This window comes from Lissotriton helveticus, chromosome 5_1, assembly GCF_964261635.1.
Source record: "Lissotriton helveticus chromosome 5_1, aLisHel1.1, whole genome shotgun sequence".
NCBI lineage: Eukaryota > Metazoa > Chordata > Amphibia > Caudata > Salamandridae > Lissotriton > Lissotriton helveticus.
The window spans coordinates 1,875,373,617-1,875,395,992 of NC_136065.1; the positions used below are offsets into that span (position 1 = coordinate 1,875,373,617).

The window sequence follows — 22,376 nt, forward strand, 5'->3', positions numbered from 1 at the left end:
GAGGACCTGCTCTGGCAGTTCGGGCTGGACTGTTCACATGAGCAGCAGGGTCAAGAATGAGTTGCATATGGCTGGGTTCAAATCGAAATGGCGAGCAGATAACAAAATGATGGATTTAGGCCCAGATCTGTGACTGATGGTGAATGTTTGACAATATTCATCATTGGTCCATCTTTTTGTGTTGCTATTCCACATTGGGAGCATATTTCTAACCTTCTGGCCACAATGGAATCACAGGCTAAGATTCTTTGAAGTGTTCCATTTGTGCGCCCTGAGTTGGCTTTAAGAGCCATAATATGTATACTGTCAGATTCTCATGGGGAATTGGAAATCTGAGGTTGTGCAGAAAACATCCCTCGAGCTAACCTTTTTAGGGCTCCTTTTTGGTCCTCAAATAGAGAAGCTGGTACCAAGTCTCAAAAGACCACAACCATCTTCTAGTGCCTGAGGTGGCAAAGACGATCCTAAAGGATTTCCCCCTTTTTGTCACTCAGAAGCTGCACATTTTTCCACTCTTCGTTCAAGGGTCAATACACAGATTATTACCAATACTGAAAAGGCTTTTTCAAACAGATTTCCGACTCCAACTTTTCTCCCTGTTCAACGAAGCCAATGCAGCCAAACAACTTCCAAGAAGGCATGGAAGCGGTCGCCAAGCAGCTGCTTACAACTCAACACTGACAAAACAGAAGTACTTCTCATGGGCCCACACCCCGATGCCTGGAACGACACCTGGTGGCCCACCGCTCTAAGCAGCCCACCCGCCCCCACGGACCATTCATGCAACCTTAAATCATCCTAGACTCTGAGCTCAAAATGGACCACAAGATCAACTCCATCACATCCTCCTGCTTCCACATCCTCTGCGTCCTATGCAAGACTTTCAAATGGATCTCTCTCGAGCATGGAAAACCAGTTACCCACGCCCTAGTCACCAGCAGACTCAACTACAGCAACGCACTCTACGCCGGCATAATCAAAATTCTCACCCGCAAGCTACACCACATCCAGAACACTGGTCAGAACACTCAGATCTTGTGAGGCTCTCCGCTCCGGGACAATGGACAAAATGAGAAGGTTCCCATTCTACAAAATGGAGGAGGGTTGCAGCAATTTGACAAGCTCTTCATGTATTCTGATATCATTTTTTGGAAATCCACTGTTTTGATTCAGTCATACAATTTAGCCAAGGCTTATATCTGTCCTCTCAGTGGGACCATGTCCACAAATTAGATTCAGCTGATTACCAAGGCAAATTGTGTTCCATCCTGGTAAAGGAGTCACTGTGTAGGGCATAAACTATGAAAACCTACCATGGAAACCAGTTCCTAGCCCATGTTGAACATACCCTCTCCCTTGTGCCTATGCACACTTTGTGGTTGCCTGATAAAGTAGTCACTGTACTTTGAAATTCATTGTTATTTGGCATGTGCAGTGGTCACCCATAATGGAAACATTACATCACATCTATTCTGCCAGCTTAGCTTGTGGTGGCCAATCGTACATCTTGCTCATCTGCTGGAGACCGGTGCTTGGCCTTATTGATTTCAAGGTCTGTGAATTAGGCATGCTGTGTCCATCCGATATCTCCCTTGTTAAGCTTGGTAAACCAGCAGCAACAGCTTTATATAGGAGTAACTAAGGTAATCACACTGTTCCAAGTGGTACAGAATTGTGGCATGATTTAAGGGCCTAGACTGTGATATCTGCTTCTAGGCAGCTGAAGGAGACTGTTTTGCTGGTTGCTGGTACCATTTGAGGCTGCTGAAGGAAGTTTTAACTAGTACGGTAGGCATTGAAGGGGTAGGATGGAGTAAGAGGAACTGGAGAGAGGGTGGAGTGGCTAGGAGAGAGTAAAGGCAGGAATGTAATCTTATATTGGTGTTTATGTTTACCCAAGGCACCTGTAAGCTTAGAGGCGGAGGAACATTATAGAGAATTAAGGAACAGGAAAGGGAAGTATTGGTGTCATTCTAGTTCCTTGCACAGTTCAGATATCCTTCAATCATTTTACAGGTAATTTGTTAGTATGGCACTAGGATCATAAGGTACTATAATCATTCATCGAAAAAGCACGAGTCTGTGCTCTAGCCTGTTGGAAATGCTAAGAAATTATGCCGCAGACCTATTTCTGTGAGCGACCAGTGGTGGGTGCAGTGTGTGATCTTCCGCCATACCAGCACAAAAACCCATGCTCACGGTACCCGATGCACAAAACGTTTGACCTTGCACAATGGGTTTGTGATGCATGGACTTGTCCCAGGCTTTGTACCAGTAACAACAAAATTCGCTGTGCAGAAACTAGAGATCCTGCAATCAACAGATGAGATGAGTGGTAACAATTTTTCGAATCTAGTATTTTGTTTATGCTTGGACCGTCTGCGCATTCTGACTACTTTCTAATTCCTCAATTAATGATACACTATGGATTTTCATGTAGACTCTTGTAAATATTTAACATTTTAGCTGAGTATTATAGTGGAGTATGCTTATTGTTTTTTTATTTTCCGTATACCATGAAATGGTCAGGTTCGTTGGTTTGTGGACAGATTCTGAACGACACCGTTTGCATTTTATAGAACACTATTCACTGTGTTCCAGCATGCAGAAACATGCAATGATGATCCGCAGAAGGTAGCCTGAAAAAGGAAAAAGGTTTAAATCCACATGAGTCATTTAAAACATCTGAAAGTGCCGAATGGTCCTTGCGTGTTGCCTAGGTGAATTAGGACATTGTGCAGCAGGCTTTTAGCTCTGACGAACTATACATAACCAGTGTTAATCCAACTTGAGCAGACAAACATTGATTTGTGTTGTACTAAGCAGAGCAACCGTGTTTCGAACCTGGGACCTGTGGGCTGCACACGCCTCACAGTGGGAGGTTATTTAGGCACTTTGCGAATTGCTTTGTTGGCTTATGATAAACTTGGAGCTTCTTAGATGTACAAGAGTAATAAAGCAGCAAGCACAGTATGACTGGCTAGCAATGAAGAGCTCTGTAGGGTAAAATGAATACCACTATCCCAAAATTCAAGAGTGGCTGCTATATAGCTGCCTTTGTTCCAGATTGCTTGTGTATGACATTTTCATGATTTCAGTTTAATTATGCGTGACATTCAACAACTGAGTGACACCCTCTTGTGAGCAAAAGCAAGCAAAAAAGATGAGGGAAACATATAAATATCAGAAATTACTCCCATTTGAGCAACTGGAAACTTTAAGAAAATCTTGAAACTGCTGCAAATCTTAAGGGCAGAGTAAGGCAGCAAGGCTCTAAAAACTGCACCATCCAGTACAGTCACTCATTTCGCAGCTCGTGTATTGCCCACCTCAAACTACCAGCTGCCACACGGTCATAAATTAAATACAATTTCAACAGAAAGATGAGGCAATGCAATCTTAATGGACGTTTCGATGTTCAATAATAATCCATTAACTGTATTTGTGTAAGCAGAATTATTTATTTAGTAATCGTCAGTAACAAGTATGCACAGCCAACGCATTTTGCCCTACAAGGTCTTCTTCAGGCCAACTTATTGTGTTAACATTATCTTAAAATCCTAAACGGAAACGCCAACACTGTCTCACTTCGACTGCTTCTTCGTCCTTCATAGAATAGTAATTCATCAAGTATTCATATAAGTACCTTCAACTGTTGGGTTAAAATCAAACCAAACGTCACTATCTATACAGCTCCAAGTGTTTTAAATTCATGTGTTGGTGAAAGTATTCGTATTGGGTTAGTCCCAGGTCCAAAAACGTCATCCTGAAATGGAAGGTCACTTACCTAGTCCCTTTGTAAGATGAACATGCAGTAAAACAATTGTGTAAGGGTGATATTAAACCGTAAACATGTCTTTCAGAGGCAGTACTTTAATAGCAATTTTACACATATGCAAACACAATCAGGGAATTGTGAAGCACGCTACTCACCCGTGAAGGTCTCAAGGTGCTGTGGGTGGAGGAGGAGGGGGCTCAGCTCAGGGTCAGCTGAAAAGCCAGGTCTTGAGACTGTTCCTGAAGGAGTGCAGAGTGGGGGCAAGTCTGATATTGATAGGGAGCTTGTTCCAGTTCTTTGCCGCGATGTGGGAGAAGGCTGTTCCACCCGTTCTGGCTCTGTGGATGTGCTGGGTTTCGGCTAGGTCGGCAGATCAGAGGTTTCTCTTGGGCATGTGGAAAGAGATTCTTTCGTTCAGATATTGGGATCTGATGGTGTGGAGGCATTTGTAGACGTGCGGAGTATCTTGAAGGTCACTCTCTTCTCAACGGGGTGCCAGTGGAGGTCTCACATGTTAGGTGATGTGTTCATGTCGAGGGATGCCGTGGACGAGTCTGGCTGAGGTGTTCTGTATGGTCTGGAGCTTGTGGAGCAGGGGTTTGTTGATTCCAGCATAGAGGGCGTTTCTATAGTCCAATCTGCTGGTTATAAGTGCATGGGTGATGGTCTTTCTGGATTCAGGGCATGTATTTGAACGTGTTGCAAAGGATGCGGTGGGTTTTGAAGCAAGTGGAGGTGACTGCGTTGAATGGTCGGACCATGGTGAGGGAGGATGCCAGTATGATGCCAAGGTTCCATGCATGTTCCGTGGGGGTGGGTGGGGGCTGCCATGGGCGGTGGACCACCAGGTGTTGTACCATGCAGAGGGGGAGGGTCAGAGGTTGAGGACTTCAGTCTTCTCCGAGTTGAGCTTCAGGCAGCTACTGCTCATCCAGGATGCGACTTCCTTCATTCCTTCCTGGAAGCGGAGTCAGGTGGTGTGGGGGTCCTTGGTGAGGGAGAGGATAAGCTGGGTGTCCTCGGCGTTAAGGCCGTTAAATACTTAAAATTTTTTACTGGATGCCACAAATTGTCACTTGCATTATAAAACAAGCAATGTACGATATATATTATATATATTGGTCCTCTGTACTGATGCCATTTCACGGACCATGGAACCTATCTAAGGAATAATTTTACCATGGGACTACCAGGACCAAGATGCATCGTTCCATTAAGGGTGGGCTTAAAGAGGGCTTTATGTTGAAAGCAGGTGGGATAGACCGGGAAGTGCCGATGACATTGCAGATGATTCCCGTGATCAAGGCACATCACTGAAACGTGTAGGGAAAGCGTATGTTTGTTTGGTCCGTGCATCCAGTTTATTAAAGGATTTGCCAGTTTTTGTGAGTAGCTCGCTACCTGGGGCTTCGTGGGAAGATGTTTGGTATATGTGTATATGTATATGTATGTGTATAATATATTCAATACTGATAAACACCATCCCAACTGGACAAAACTATCCACCTCAAACAGCACTGACCGATTACTTACTCACTCTCTCATGGCCTGCAGGTGGCGTCCGGTGCAACCATCCTTTTTGGCGCCCCATGACCTTCTCCATGAATTCTCTCAACCACTGTCCAGCAGTGCTCTTCATCTCTCCATAGTTCCTCTCTCACAAACCTTTCATTTGTTTTATAACGCTGCTTATACAGGTGCAGGTGGCCAGAGCACTTTACATCACATACATGTTACACAGACAATGAATCATAAGCGTTTAAATCAGTTTAGGCAATGTTACATAAAACAATGATGATTTCAATATGTAGGAATCACATGTCCGCTATACGAGTAGAGCGTATATTTTAAGTGGGGACAAACAACAAACAATGGCAGGCTCAAATTATGTGCGGAGTGGTTAAAAAGTTACACAGTACTGCATCCAGGCTGCCCAAAGGATACAAAACTGCCACCCAACATTTCCAGGTTTGGAGAAAACAGTCCCCAAATATCATTAAGGAGTAAGATTCCTCCCGTAGCTACAGTTAAAGTTATTGGTTTGCCTGCAATAAAGTTGACCTTGGAATAATGCAACATTGAAAATAAAGTGAAGACACTTTCTACCGACACACACTTGTGGACAATTTTATGAATTGGACTATTGCTCAGGATAAAGTCTTACTCAAATATATTTTAAGTGTTTGGTCTGGAGAAGCACAAACTCTGGATGTTAAACCTTAGGATTTAAAACCACAGTGTTTAGGGATGGCTTCATGAATAAGCATGCATTTCTACCCAAGCTAAGCCCTTTTAGCAACATTAGGTTCTGTGATCTGCTTGATTCGTGTTATTTGAGGCAGGCACAATAACCCTCTGAGCTACTAGTGAATCAAAACGTGCACAGGACAAAACTCCGATCTCTCTCCAGCCAGAACAATAAACTTATTTTCTTTGTCTTACCAAGACTTACTGACAGTACTGGGAAAATAACTCTTGCTGCTCTGCCTGGTTGCTGCAGCTGAAGTCTGTGTGAACCTAATCTGCAGCTCTAGATTAAAGTTAATGTAAAGAGGGCAAGGTGTGGCACCCTCACTTCAGAGCTGTGCCCTGCGCCTTTAGACACTCAGTGCCACCTCTCAAATCCCCCCCTCCCAAATGAGGGGACGGCAGCTAGTATTGAGGTCACGGGGACGCTTTGTCCCTTAATTTTTTTTCTGGCAACAGCAATTTCTGGTGGCCCGGGCTCGCTGCAGTAGTAGTAATTAAAATGTCATTTTAATTTGGAAGTAAACATCCTGCCTGTGCCAACCGGAGCCTTTCAGTCACTGACTGTGCAAACAAGGCGGCTGCTGAAATTTTCTTTATTAGCAAACAAACCCTGCACGGACCACCTGGCAGCAGTAAACTTCGTTGTGTTGGGGCCAGGGGGGGCCATAAGGCTGCAGTATGTGCATACTGCTACTGACCAATTGGTGCCGGGGTAGGTAGGCAGGTCAGCATGCGCTACGTAACAAACAAAATGCATTCCAATCAAGGTGAACCAGCCTGGTCCCATCAAAACAGAACACCAATTTCGGGCCCATCGGGAGACGGGGAGGGGAAGAACCGACCGGAGACAGATGTAAGGTGTGATAAAGGCCACTTTATTGAGAAACAGGTGCATCCTGACAATATACCCCATCCTTGGCCTTTGCTGTACAAAACTAGGCCTAACTAACTATACGTATACCTGCCAAAAAAAAACTCGCCCCACCCCTAAACAGTTCCCCGCCAACAACATAAACATTAGTACCAAATACCCAAACGCCTGCCTCAACTGTTTCAACACCTGCCATATGTACACTCCCTCCCCTTCTGCCAGGAAAAGTCATTCCTCCTATCCTACCTCCCCCGTTTAACTAGGAAAAAGCGCCACTCGAAAGCCCCCATACGGCTTTCGACCCCCCCCTAGGACTCCTGCACCTTTGGATACCTGTGCACCCCGACTGCCCGGTCTACTGCCTCTTTCAACTGTACAATATAGAGCTCCATCCCATATCTCGATAAATGCACTCCATCTTCCAGAAAAAAGTAGACCGCCCCATACCTCAGCTCCGGGTGCTCCATCCTGCCCACCCCTTCCTTCTCACAAAAAGCCCGCATCTCCCTGTTAATTTTCCTCCGAGTCTTGTCAATTGCCCCAGGTCTCTCCGCCCCCCTCCAACATCTCCTGGGTACGAATTCCGACCAAATGACATAACAACCAGCCCACTGCCTCCTGATCTCTAGCAAATCCCTCTTCATTTGTTTCACTAGTGCCAGTCCCTTACACTGCACTAAGTCATTCTCACCCACGTGAATGACTACCACATCCGGACAGACCCCCCCCCCCCGCACAACCTTGTTCAAAACCGACACCAACTCGTGCCAACGCATGCCCCCTTTACCCCTTCAATGACACCTAAACAACTGCTCGTCCAATTCCAAATTAAGATTCCTGTGTTTCTCCCATTCGGCCCTCTCCGCTCTCTTTACAAAGGAATGGCCCACCACGTATATGTTCATCACCGCTGCAGCCGGCCCCGCCACCGCACCTGTAAAGACACATATGTGAGCAGCGCGCATCAACTGCAAGTCTTATTCCAACACTGCCCCCCGCAGCCTGACGTACGTCTTATAGCAGTCTGATTTCCAGCGCCCCAGCTTTTTAATCTCCTCCTTCCCCCCCAACCCATCCGCGCCGCCTCCGTCGCCGCACCGATGCAAAACGAATGTGTCCCGAATTCCTTCGGGTCCTCACCCATATCCCGTAGGGCGTGCCGCAGGACCCACAGCAACTGCACAGCTGTCACCCGACCCACAGCTCCCCTACCAAAAACCTCCGCACCGTCCTGCACCCGACCGGCTGCCAGTCTTCTCCCCCATTCCGCCGGGCACACCGCCTCCGTTCCCCCTGGACCCAACAGAACCCAAGTACCCTCCCCCCGCTGATCAGTCTTGGACCGGCGAAGCCGCACCGCCACCTCCCGTCCGCGCAACTCCACCTCCTCCCAGGTCAAACCCGGACGTCCCTTCAGCCCTACCAACTCCGACACTCGGAAAGCCCCATAGAACATCCATGACATCAGCGTGGCAAACACCGTCCCTGCCTGGTCCCTGCATACTGCCGGCAACCGGCCCACCAAAACCTCCAACATCGCCTCCGTAATGGGCCGCCTGCGCCGCGCCCGCGCACCTTTTTCCCTCTCCCAACCCTCCAAAAGACACCCCCCCAATTCTCCCGCCGATGGCGCATAACCCCACCAGAGCTTGCCCATGAGAGCCACCCCTGCCAGTTTTCCTGCTATCGTCACTCTCGTCAAACCTCTGTCCATTAGCCCTAGCATGAACTGCACCACCTGTTCCTCCCGGCGCCACTTGCCGCGCTGCCTTACCGCTCCGCCACGTAGAAACTCCAACCACGCCTGCTCATAACTCCTCCACGTGGACGCTGCCAGGGATGACCTCACCAACTGAACGACCCGCGCTCTCCCACCAACCACAGCTCCTCCGGCACCCGCGTCTTGTCTGCCGCTGCCTCCGTGGCTAGCCCATGGAACCTCCGCCACTGGGAACGAGACAAAGCATCCGCAATGTCATTGTCCACTCCCGGCACATGTTGAGCCTGGAACAAAATATCGTGCTCCAAACACCTCAACACGAAAACGCGCATCAACTTCAGTACCTGGGTCTCCCTTGCAGACTGCCTATTTACCACCTGCACCACCGACATATTGTCCACCTTGAACAAAACACGCTTGTGTGCCAACTCTTGCGCCCACACTGTCACAGCCACCACCAACGGGAACAACTCCAGGAAAGCAATGCTCCTACCCCCCGCCTGCCACCGCTCCAGCCACGTCTCCGCGCACCACCTGCCTGCCCAGTAGAGTCCAAAACCTTAGACTCCCGCCGCGTCCGACGACATCGTCACGTCCCACTCCCAGTCTTCCGGCGGCGCCATGGGCACTCCATTGAAACGCCCCAGAAAAGCCAGCCACATGCTCAGGTCCTCCCTCGAGCCCGCCGATAGGCGCACATGATGATGGGGCAGTGTCAACCCAGACAAGGCCAAACCCAGCCGCCGACAAAACGTCCGCCCTGCTCGCACCACCTGGCACGCGAAGTTCAAATGCCCCAGCAACACCTGCACCTCCCGCACCGTCACCTTTTTCCTGGCCAACATGCCCGTCACCAACTCCGTCATCACCACCCGCTTGTCCTCCGGTAGGCGTGCTTCCATGGCCGCTGAGTCGAGCTCTATCCCGAGGAACGACAGCACCGTGCTGGGACCTTGTGTCTTCTCTGGCGCCAAGGGGACCCCTAGGTAACCCATCAGGTCGGTAAAACTGTCCAGTCGCTGCTGGCAGTCCGACGAACCGGGCCGCCCCACCAGGAAGGAGTCATCCAGGTAATGCGTTATCGCCTCAGAGCCTGTGCGCCAGGAAAAGGCCCACTGCAAGAAGGAGCTGAATCTCTCAAACAAGGCACATGACACGGAGCACCCCATGGGCAGCGCTCTATCGACAAAGATGAGACCATCAAACTGGATCCCCAGCAACTGGTGATCCGCCGGATGTACCGGCAGCAACCGGAACGCCGACTTTACATCGCATTTTGCCATGAGTGCCCCCCGCCGTCGTCACCAACCTCCTCGCGACGTCCATGGACGAGTACGACACCGACGCCAACTCCGATGAAATAAAGTAGTTCACCGACATGCCCACCGGCCATGAGAGATGTTGAATCAGCCGGAATTGACCTGGTTCCTTTTTCGGGACCACCCCAATTGGTGAAATGATCAAATCCGGCAATGGCGCCTCCTCAAAAGGCCCCACCATCCTCCCTTCCTTCACCTCCTTGAAAAGTTTCTCCCGGACGATACCCTTGTGCGCGTTCACGGACTTCAGGTTCTCCGCCCATCGAGCGATCCGCGGACCCTCGTACACCAACCAGAAACCCTCCCTGAAACCCCGACACAGCACGGCCGCATCGTCCGCCCGCGGATAAGCCTCCAGCAGAGGTTCCAGGCGTTCCAGCCTAACCGGCGTACAAGCCTTTTCCCAGGGTACTCCCCCCCCCACCTTCGCTCCCCCTCCCGGGCACGGAGGACGGGTGCTGTCCCCGTGCGGGGCCTCCCCCAAGCCCCCAACAACGCGCCTCCGGGTGGCGTCTCCTGCACGTGGAGCATTCATGCCGAAAACGGCACACCTGCCTGATGCAAGAGCCCCTGTTGAAGTCCCAACAGGCCCCAACGCCGGCCTTGCTACCGGCTCCCCCCGCCCCCACCCCGCCACGGGTGGGGCGGGCCGAAAAGGGGGGGCGCCAGCGGCAGCCCACTGGCCGTGTAGATGGTGCGGCCAAATTTTGCCCCGCTCATCGTCTGTTGGTACAAGTCCGCGTCCAACTCTCCCCACTTTGCCTCCGGGTCCAATGCCATGCGCGCCCGAAACTCCTCGTCATAATGCGACCACGCATTACCCCCGTACGTCACCTGCGCCCGCCGCACCACGTCCATGTATTTGAACAGTGCGACCGCTCTGTCGGGGTACTTTTCGCAGTACACGCTGGCATAGATCAGGAAAGCCGCCGACCAATTCTCAATGGTAACCGGCACTTTAGGCCGCCTGGCCAACTCCTGCTCCTCCTCCTTCAACCCCTCTTTTGCCATCAACTCCCTGTGGAGCAACTTCAAAATCTCCACATACTCCCCCTTCCAGATCTTTTCCCTGGTCGCCATCGACAAATGCGCCCCCAAGGGCTTCGCCACCCCCATGTACGGCAGCTTCCTGACCGGGACCTCACAGCTCTCCTTTGCTCCCCCGCTGGGCGCCGCCAACCCGCCGGACGTCGCCGTCTCTCCCGTCCCCGCACTTATCGACGCCGCTGCATCCGCCGACCCCCCCGGACTTTTCCCCCACTCTCGCGCCTGCGCACCCTGACGACGCTTCACCCGCCGCCTCCGTACACACCCCGGCATCCGTCACATACCTACCCTTCACTAACCTCACCGTATTCCCCCCCCCCCCGCATCCGTCCCCACTGACACCTGACCACCACCATCTCCTCCTTCCGCCTGGCCTCCATGAGGCCCGCCCAAGCCACTCCCCGATCCTGCATTGTCCTTACCTGGCATCAAGGCTGGCGTCCTCACCGGATCCCGCCGCCTAACCAGATCCACTGGGGGGGCCGTCACTCGCGGCACCATCTGCCGGGGGCGTACCTGGAAAACACTGCCAACAAGATTACTCGCCTCCCCTACCCCCTCCCGAAGCTCCCCCTCCTCTTCCGACTCAATGTTGCCAACCCTTTCCACCATTACCCCTCCTGCGTCTACCCTGCTCAGACCTGCCTTGTCCCTGCACTCCATCAGTGTCCCTAAATCCACATTCCCCTTTCTCCTGTCCTCCGTCTGGTAGTTGGAGTAACCTGCCAAATTGCTGCTCCTTCCCCGTCCCCCGGCGGCCGGATCGACCCATCGGGAGGGGGGCGTTGGAGACCTATTGCCCTGCCATCCGCCGTCTGCACGCACATGGTCCCTCGTTGGAGCGCGACCGCCCGTACTAGGCATAGCCGGCCCATCCACTCGGCGGGTTGGAGCCGCAAGCTGCTCACCCGAGCCCCACGCCAACTGCTCCTGCCAAGAAAAAAGCGGGGAAGTCCAGCATGCCTGGGCAAATGCACCCCCTTCCCCCCCCCCCCCCCCCAAGCACCTGGCGCACCCCTCCCCCCCCGCCGCCGAATGCCCTCCCCGCCGCGCCGGCCGCCCTCCTCACCCCCCTCTCCCCCCCCCCCCCCCCGGCAATGCCACACGCCCCGCACCCCCGGGCCCCACCCCCGTAAACCCCTTCAACCCCTCCCTCCCCGTGCCCCCACCCACCGGGACGCTCCCCCTCCCTACCCCTCCCCAACCCCCCTCCACCCCGAAACCCCTGGGCACCTCCTCACCCCTGCCCCGCCCCCAGCCTACACCTGCCACTCCTCCCCCCCCGCCCCGCACCCCTCCCCCCTCCCCCGCACCCCTCCCCCCTCCCCGCGGTGACACCGGCCTACTGGGCCCCACCATGTCCTCCTCAGACGACGACCCCAGTCCAGCTCGCTCTCCGCCCCGTCCCCAGCCCCCTCACCCTCCTCTGATTCCTCAATTAAGAGCGGCGAGTCCCCCACTCCTCCCCCTTGACCCCCGTCCTCCCCCTCCCCATCTGCGCCCCCCGCCGCCCCACCTCCTCCCCTCGCCCCCTCCTGTCCTGTGGGCGCGTTCGCAGCATCCTCTCCACCCCCCAGCCCCCCCCCTCCAGCACTCCTTGTCCTTGGCCCCCTGTACCTTCCCCCCCCCCCCCCCCCAGCCTGGCACTCCTCGATTTTGGTGCCCAGTCCTCTTACCCTGCTCAGGCCGCTTTCCCCCCCGAAGCCCCACCCGCCGACCTCCCGCTCGTCCCCCCCACCCCCCCTGCCTCCCCCACCGCCCCCTCCACGAACTGAAGCGGGGCCTTCCCTCGGCTAACGCGCCTCTTGTCCGCCCTCCCTCCCCGCTTCGACGTCCCCGCCGCCCGCAGGCCGACACCACGCACACCTCCGCCTCGCGTCGCTCCTCCCCCCGCCTCCCGCCTCGCACGTGAACGCGGTGGCTCACAAGCCGCCGCGGCGGCCTTACCATCAAATCTCCCCTCAGAAGGTCCGTCCTGCCGGCCTCTCCTAAGAGGCGGAGCGCCTCACGGACGCCGGGGTCCGCCATCAACCCAGGTACCGTCACTCCCGCCGCCGCTCCCAAATCCTCAGCTCCGCCGACAACGCACTCCGCCCTACTCCACCACAATCGGCCAGAAAGCCGCAAAACCGCCGAAAACGACCACCACAGAAACGAATAATGCAACAAAGCACGACAACGCTCAACCTGCCCCCCGGCTGCTGGGTCACTGTCCCATGAAATGGTGCACAGTGACCCAAAATGGCCGCTCTTATTGGCACCAGCCCAAAACCAACTAGGACCCACTGCCCAGCCCAAACAGCTTAGCCCTTCCTGTCCCCTTGTCTAATCCCTCCCCACCCCTTCCTCCCGGGGCCCCAAAATCCCGGGGGGGGCAAGCCTCCCGCTGGTCGGCCACCCCCCCGCAAAGCCCCATTGCTCCTGTACGCCGCCTGCTTTCTGTCACTATAACGTCATGATGGAAGGTTCTACAAAGCATGAAAACAAATACTCTCTGCTTTTTAGTAAGATGATTTGCGTGACAATCTTTATACTTGCGTTAATGCGGTACAGTGACTTAAAATGCGTTAGTGTAATACGAGATGTGAGACTTGGCAGGGCTGCTGCTACTGAAGGTTCGGACTCCACCTAAATTGTTCCTTGAAAGATTTATGGAGGAAGAATGTAAGATAGGCTGGCGAATAAAGTTGTATAAACTGGGTAGATAAAACGAAATAAAGTTGTGGATAGATATTATGTTTAGTTAGCCATATACATGGTGTAGATTAGAGCATGACTAAAAAGCATAATGCAGAGGAAGAAGCTATGAGGGGGAGCTAAAGCTAGGCTGCAAGGGGGTGAGTTAAAGCAAACACTTACCTTCGCATTAAGAGGGCAATGGCTTTTTTAACACCTCTTGTATAAGACCAGTGATATCATTTGCCTTTATTATGACACCTCTTTATGGCTGCCAGGGCAGTGATTAAAGAGATTTCATATTATACATGAATCCTTGTCTTTAATAGATTATATTTCCTTTCTACTGAAGCTATGAAAATCCCCATTTCCTTGGATGAGGGGTAGTTAGTTCAGCTCACACTTCGGCATCCCCAGTATTATAATTTGTAGGACACAGAACTCCCAAGGCGTATTGCGGGATGAGATGTAGCCTTTGTGGGGGCTAGCCATTTTAAGTAAAGCGTTCCAGTGGGCTTTATGAGGAGCTGATGAATTTGATCATAGAATGTAATGGGAGTGGAGTGCTTTCAGAGCTGTTTTAGCAGGTAAACGTTAATACATTCGTTCTCATCTTTTGGATTAATTTTAGAGTGTGTGACAGATTATTTTGGAGACGTCTGTAAATACCCTTGCAAAATTCGAGATGCCCCATGACGTGCTATTGTTAGCTCAGTCTGGTGGAAGGTTTAAAGGCGAGGGATAGTTTTACAAAGAGTTGCAAATGAATATCCTTAACCACTGCATTGATTTAGATGTCAGATTCTCGGATTATCCTTCCATTTTTAGGGTATTGCTATTTTTTTGCATTGAGTGGTGTTTTCCAGGCAAAGGAAAATGACTACTTTTCAACCCTTTTTTAACATTTTTGAAAGTACTGAGGGCATTTGTAACTTTCCTCAAAATATTCCAGGACTGATTCTGATTTCTAAATAACTGTCCCAGATTATTTTGGGGAAATTTACACTACCCTAAATTATTCAATGAATGGAGTACGAATAGTATGTTTGGCTTCCCGGCGTCCACAAAACCCTCTGCTGCACTGAGGGTGCAAGTGAAGGTACGAATCTCAAATGTACTGTTTATTAGTTGTCTGAGGAATGGAGGAAGTGAGTCTTGGACTGTAGGTTTATTAAATGCAATAGGAGTGGCGTTTTGCCCCACTGCAGTACCCAGATTTCAAGTTTTGCTCCATCTAGTTAGAGGAAGCCTTCTCTGGTCTATTTTTTGGGTCATCTAGACATCAAGCGTCAAGATTATCGGTCATTTCCCTGAACAGTGTAGATTTGTTTCATGAGTTTACATGTGGAAATAGAATTTCTGTTGATCGGCAACTGAGAAGTGAGGCATGTAGCTGTTATATGGAAGGGTGGAAGCTTTGACAGTGCACAATGATCCGTGAGATGTGTATTCAGAAGAACCTATGCAGCTCTTGTCCTCCATCCCACCCCCCGCCTCCGCCCTAAACCCCACCCCTTTGAGGCTCCATATAGTCACTCCATCAGGCCTGACTCGTATAACTGAGTGGGGAGCGTTCCCAGAAGAATCTCCTAAATCCACAACCCAAATACTATTCTACTGCATTAGTGTCCTGCTTATCGTGTTGTAATAGCTTCCTTAATTTGTTATTAGGTTATTTAATCCCATTTTGTTTAATTGTAACCATTCTGTACTCTGAGATTTGAATGCATAATCTTAAATAGTTTGTAAACTGAGATTTGTGTGACGTGCACCAGAACTGAATAAACTTTAATTATTTTTTTTTAAGTGAATTTGAACCTATTTGATGGACTTAATGTTTGTTACCTTTTTAGGTTGGGGATGCAATGCGGCAAATGCAAGAGAAAAAGAATGTCGGAAAAGTGATCTTGACCACAGAACCTCTAAAGGAAGAACCTAAGAAAGAAGAAACAAAGAATGAAGAGAAAGCAGATAAGAACGCAAAAGCAGGAAATGCCGACAAAGCAGCAAAAGCAGGAAAAGCGGGAAATGCCGACAAAGCAGGAAATGCCGACAAAGCAGGAAATGCCGACAAAGCAGGGAATGCCGACAAAGCAGGGAATGCCGGAAACACAGAAAAAGCTGAAAATGCAGAAAAAGTAGAAAAGGCCGAAAAAGAAGAGAATTAATAGCATTTTGCAATGTTTGGAAAGGGGTAGGATGTGAATTTGTGGTTTGTCTGGGTTTTTTCTTTACTAATGTTTCAGGACCTGGAAATGGACAGATCAGTCTCCATAAATCTACTTAAAAAAAATCAGGCATATTTTAAATGCTTGTAACCAAACCAAAATGTTCATGGTGGCAAATCAATTGCTGGTGCGTCCATTTCAACCTCTTTTACAGTTGGAGGGAAAAAATGAATTTAATATGTTAGCAGATTTTGTATTACAATGTGTTTCGGGATGTCTTTTTATACGCAGTGCAGTCCTAAACCTCGTGTATATTCAAATCTCGGGCAGCCAGGGGACCCCTGAAATAGAGCGCAAAGCTCCGTACTTCATCTTTTTATGTGGAGTCTGAATAACTCCTAGTATGCCAGCAATCAGTTGATTGGCTACAGATGTAATAGAGGTAGAGAAGTTTTCGTCTATGTCCAGGATGTCCAAGTCTTTGGCTGGGTGGTCACCTTCCTGGACACCGTAGTTTAGAAATGCACACTGCCAGGCAAGCTGCGTATGCCTTTAAGAGTACCCAGGAACTCCTGTTTCATAGCTGCCAACAGGGTGCCCACACCTATCCTTTCCCCTCCTTGCATTTCCGTTTCTAAGGGACACACCTCCCCAACCCCTCCAAACCCCCCCTCCCCCCAAATGTTGGGTGAGCTTCTTTCCCCAATAGTGAGGACGCCTGTCCTGGTTAGCTAAAAAAGCCCCAAGGTTGAACACCACCCCTGGGCTTGCTCCCATACAGCAGTTTGGGAAGTATTTGCGTTACTTTGATTTGACAGATCGATCTAGTCCATCTTGAGGTTGTAAACATTTCGTAAAGCGTGAAATTGAGCTTAAAGTCTCAGTTGTGAATCTGTACTGACTTGTCTCGGTGTGATTGGACCAATACATGTCGGCTGTACGTGTGCTTTTAATGTGTTTGGGGATGGTGGGGTGGGATTAATGTCCTTCAGGCTCAATGTTGACTCTAGTGTTTGTTTTGCCTAAGGCACTTGTTTGGTGAGATATAAATCGTGGGGGTATCGCGCAACCCTTCATGAGGCAGAGCCGCTCTGTTTTCATGCAGCACATTCTGGTGATGGAAAAGTTTACAGGTTGCGTGCACATATTTCAGAAGTGTAAGGTGTACCTAGATAGTTAAAGCCTTACTTAGGAGATTCATATCCTGAAACTAAATATACTTGGTTTCAGCTAGGCACTATAGTAGTGTACTGATTTCAGAACCCTACTGGAGCAGATATCCAACGTGCACAACTCTAAAACCGTTAGGTCGCCTTGTTGAGAAGTAATGGTGTTTTGTCTGCAAGCATGACCTCTTAGGTTTCCAACTGGACCAGGGAAAACACGAAAATGCAAATTTTCCACTTTTAAATGGATACTTAAGCCACATGCTGCAAGTGGAATAGATTGTTGATTGGAAAGTAAGTATTGTCCTAGATTGTCAAAGAGCTTTTCTTAAATTCAGTCCTTTCTACGTTAGTGGGGTATCAATAAAAAAAAAACTTTAGGTGCCAAACAAATAGGATTACGAAAATGCAGCACACGAAACAGAAGTTTGATTGTATTGCCCTTTTCCAAATAAGGGATTGTAGTCCCCAAATATTGAGTTTACAGCACACTTTTAAAATATGAACTAGCTCATCATTTACATAATTACACAATTTTCTCACTAAGTGGTCACCTGGCACATATACACTCCATGATCCCTGGGAAGTATCTACTGGCTGAAAGTTGGCTGTTCCAAGTAAGCAAAGGATGGGCCTTGTCCATTGCAGAGGCAGTGCCAGCTTTCTGTAACTGATACAGATTTGCACAGAGTGTTGGATCTTTCTATTGCTATTTGCACTCACTTTCGCACAGGCACTTATTTTTCTCTTTGCACATGTCCTGTGGACCCCTGCCCGCGTGAAGACTCGATTAATATCCAAAATCCACTTTTTTTTTAAAAGATTAAGACAATCCCTTACTGAGGTGGAAAAGGGTAGAACAACTTTATTCTTTGAACTAGTGGTATATGAAATTTGAATAGTTCACTTTGCTCGAATAAAGTAGCTTTAATTGGATCTATTTAAAGTCATTGTGGGTATACCTCACCATATGCTCTGCACTAGTAATTAATTGGAGGCATCTCTTGCCACGGATTTAGCCACTACAAACTCGTTAATTGGAGTTTCAGCATCATATTTGTCATCAATTAGCCTGGATACCTTTTTTAAACCTGCAGCCAAAAGCCACAAAGACGTGACTTTAGTTTAACAATTGGTGCACATGAGAATTTCAAGACAATGCAACATTAACAAAAGGCATACATATTAATGCAGAAACATTCTTAATGTCAAAAGTACCCAGTTGTCTGAGACAAAGCTAAATTTATGCTGCTATTGGGAAAATGTATGCAAAGATCTGCTGTTTTTAGGGATGCTTATTTTATAGACTTCATAGGAACTTAAGGGTTCCATGTTTTAAAATGTAAGCTTATGTGGGAAAGTGGTTGCATCATGTCATGCTACATAGCTTCTTCATAGGCTCAAAGTAGAGCTGTTCAGCTAGTCTATGTATCTGATTGCTCCCTTCTTAGTTATATATTGCAAGTCTTGAAAATATAAATTTGGAGCACAACCTACAGATTTATGCCAATCGGTTTCTTGACTGAAGTCGACTTTTCTATGTTGCTAGTGGCCATGTTAAGCTTTATGCTAATGTCTCACTTGGTGAATACTCTAGGCTTTGGGTTTTTCTAGCGCCCTTTTATTTTAATTCTTAGCCGCTGGAGCTCTAGCCAGTCACATGATGGTTGGTTAACTATTTCCTCCCACTCTTTTTATATTTTTTGCTGTGGACCAATTAATTGTCACATTCCAGGAAGTTTACTCGTCTCGACTAGCTTCCCTCTTAAGAGGCCAATTACTCTAATTCACTACAGAAAGCCCAACTGAGGAACATCTGATCACTTTTCAGAAAGGTGGTTCTCAAACCACTGCATGTTTTTATGCCTTTGTGCTGGTTCTTTAGGAGTTTGATGTGTGCTGCATCCTTATGTCTTAAACTGGTATGTTTATCGTATTTCTGTAGCCGTCAGGCTCTATACCAAACCTATCTTTTGATAGAGGAAAGTGAATTAAGGAATGATCACGTATGTCCTAGAGTAGGCTTTCTTCAAGATGATCTTTGGGCAGTAGTCTGTGCCTTACTCTTTGTGGCCTTCAAAATAAGAGCTCGTCCAAAGGCAGGAATCCTCTTGGTCCACTTCTTTCCAAGTGCAGTATTTCATTTATCTGCAGGGAGAAAGCCCATTCAGTGCCTTTTTCTCGTTGGTTAATATACCTACTCAGTCTCACTTTCGCCTTGCAAAACTCTAGTGTTCAGAATGTTAATTTGCAGTGTGCTTCTGCACATATCACTTGCTTCAGAGTCCTTGTGCAAGAGTTGTTGCACTCTGCCCTTACTGTCTCTGCACTTTGGGAAAATGTTTCCTGTAGGTGCAAAGTGAGTGGAAAATCAAACCTGGGGGGACAACTTCTTGCCAGCTATATAGTTTTGTCATTTGTAATTGTTTTTATTAATTATGGACAAGTGATTTCCTGAATTGTGACTGCTTCTACCCCAACCTTACTGCTCTTTTCAAGGTATCAACCAGCCTCTGGCTGCTTCCAGTATAATGAATACAGACCGACTGGCTGAGGAAGCAGAATCTAATTGCCCAAGTCATTTTAATAACTCCAATGCCTTTGACCTTACCTCATGCAAAACTTTAATTTACCCCCAGGCCATATGGACAACATAGATGTGATTGTGTTTGAAATATTTTGTGGCTGTTCATGTTTTAACTCTGAAGCCTCACAACGGGAAGGACCAGATGGCAATATTCACAAGCTCACTAAATCATGCCAACTTAATTAAATCCCTACTGCACATTAGGTCTTGTATTTCTAAAGTTATTCAAACAATGTTCTTGATTGCTAAAAATCTAAATTTGTTCGTCAGTTTTCTTGGCTTGATCTCTGAAGGAAATTGTGCATTAACATGCAAAGGAGGTTGTGGTTGTGCCATGTTGCGTGTAATGTTCTAAACCTCAAAAAGCCAGGGACCACTAGGAAGGCACCAGTCTTTTGGGTGCGTTCCTATTAGGCATTGCTGTACTCTGCATTTCATCAGGTGTGCATCCAATTTGCTTTGCCAACCGCAATGCTCATGGGCTAGTTCCTGGCACATGTAGCAACCATGTTCCTGTTATGCAAAATATACTTGCATTAAGAGTACCAGAGTTCAAAAGTGTCAAACTGTGCTCTATAGGCCTGCCTAAAGAAGCAGAAACACCCACAGGAGGATGGCTGTTCTTTTGATACCATTGACCTAATCTGGACAGATTATGCAAATTCTCTTTAAAAGGGGGTGATTAATTTGCTATATAGGAGTTGGGGTGGTGTAACCTTGTTAATATTTAGTGGAGTATTGGAATTAGCTGGTAGACAGTAGACCCAGTGGCTTCCTTTGACTTACAGGACGCAGGTTTATGCTTTGCTGGGAGGTTGTGGGAGCGGGCTATGCCATTTGTGTTGAATTGTAGACGTAGGTAGTAGAATTTCATAAATTGCCACATGTCAAATGTCCAGGGCATCAAATCAAGTGGTGGTCTTGGAATTTTACTTAACCGTTTGCATTGAGACTGTTCTGCTCCCACTGTTCTCCATTGTGGATATTCGAGCTGATTTCTGGTATGCTGCAGCAAAGTATTGCCTAAGTTTGACAACTCTCCATGCATGGACACGATAAGAACTTTCAGGACTGCCTATGGTGCAGTGTAATCACCATGTGGGTAATTGCCCATTTCAGTAAAGTTTTATGTATTCAGTCTTTGGTAAGGCGTATTCAGAATTGTGCACTGTAGTGCCATAGGTTGAGTAAGGATTGTCAGCTAGCCATTTGGTTTGCTGCCCTCTGTTTGACCTGCACAAGTGCCTGAAAGTACAGTGCACCTATTGTAAACTTTATTGCATACAAACCTGAGTAGATTCCCCCCTCTGCGGGTGAAAAATATAGGGCATGTGACTTGAGCCAACACAGATGAGTGAACACTCGAAAGCCAAAAGGTGCAAAACCACTATTGTTGCCAAACAGTCTTTTTGGTACTCCAAACTCTGGTGTGAACACAAGAGTTTATTTTGCCAGGTGTTTGAGATGTTTTGGATTCTCATGGCCTTTTATGATGAGCCTTTATCTGTACCCCTTTTCTTGTTAAATGGAGAATTTGTCTTTTCGGATGCTGTCATTTTACAGGTCGGACATTTCGAAGTTATCCTAAGTGTTTTAAAGAACTTTATATTCTGCTTTGTGCGTGTAACCCAGTTGAACAAAATGCGGTTGTGCCAATGCTGTTTACATGGACTAGAAAGTGTATTGCTTTCATGCCTAATGTTACCATATGCCTTATGTGTTTCAAACGTTCATTAAAAGCATAACAAAAAACTCCTTTAGGTCTTTTTCTTTCAAGAGGTGTCTATGTTGCAAATAATTGGTTCTGGGCCTATTGTATGGTCCGGTGCAGCTTGAACAGGCTTTTCTGCCTGTGGGCTCAAGGATGAATCAGACATGGGGGAATGTTGTGGTTCGGATTACTAAATTGTTGGTTACTCTTTAACAACTTTTTGTTTTTTAAATGTCTGCTTTGTGATGGAAGGAAGACCAGTTGCAGTGAAGCTAGGACACTTCATATTTGAAAGTACCTATGACATCCTTTTATGATTCTTGTGTTCTGTGAATTAGTATCTGATCCTTTAGTTTATACCAGTCTTCCACTGTAATACAGGTCTGTACCGATAAAATATAATGTACCTAAGGAATTTTATTTAACATATGTACATAATGTTTTGAAGGTTGTGGTTTCTCATCCGTTGGTGCTAAATCCTGGAAATCCCTTCCTTCTGAGGTGCAACCAGTGTCCATATCCCTTGCTTTTCATGAAACATCTAAAACCTTGGCTGTTCTTTTAGTAGACTATCGCGCAGTCTTTGTTCAGCAATGCCTCGGCACCAGGATGCCCTTACTAGTAATTGAATATAATCAGACGATTTACAAATAGTAAACAATGTGCAGTTTGTTTTTAGGTCGGAAGTCGGAGATTTAATGTCTTTCAGTAGGGTGCTTAAACCCGCCTCTCTCCCGTCTCTCCTCCATTGGCTGGCTTCCTAAACGGAGGCCAGCCATTGGAGGAGAGGCGTCACTCGAAAGAAGCTCCGTCACTTTCGGATTCGGGGGCGTGTTCGTGCTGTTCTTTCCACTTTTTAGCCACACCCCTTTTTAGAACGCGAACACGCCCCGAATCTGAAAATGTTTGGAAGCTTGCGGCCGCCATTTTCTTTCCCCGCAGTGAAGGTGAGCCGTTGCTTTGCGTGTATTCCAAGTTCCCATCGTTCCTCCGCTGCTTGTCTCCCTCCCCCTGTACACCGGTGAATCGCTGATGGTTCGGCTGATGAAGGAGCCAGTTTCGACCGTGATTACCCCTCGCAAA

At 48.3% G+C, this 22,376-nt stretch overlaps 1 protein-coding gene across 1 annotated transcript in view; it reads left to right on the forward strand.

Moving 5' to 3' along the window:
- VAT1 (vesicle amine transport 1) overlaps nucleotides 1–21,337 on the forward strand; it is a 239,352-nt gene extending 218,015 nt beyond the window's left edge. Inside the window, exon 6 of the mRNA XM_078645317.1 lies at nucleotides 15,515–21,337. Coding sequence (XP_078501443.1) covers nucleotides 15,515–15,829 — 315 coding nt within the window. The 3' untranslated portion in view covers nucleotides 15,830–21,337. The remainder of the gene's footprint in view (nucleotides 1–15,514) is intronic.
- The last annotated feature ends 1,039 nt before the right edge of the window (nucleotides 21,338–22,376 follow it).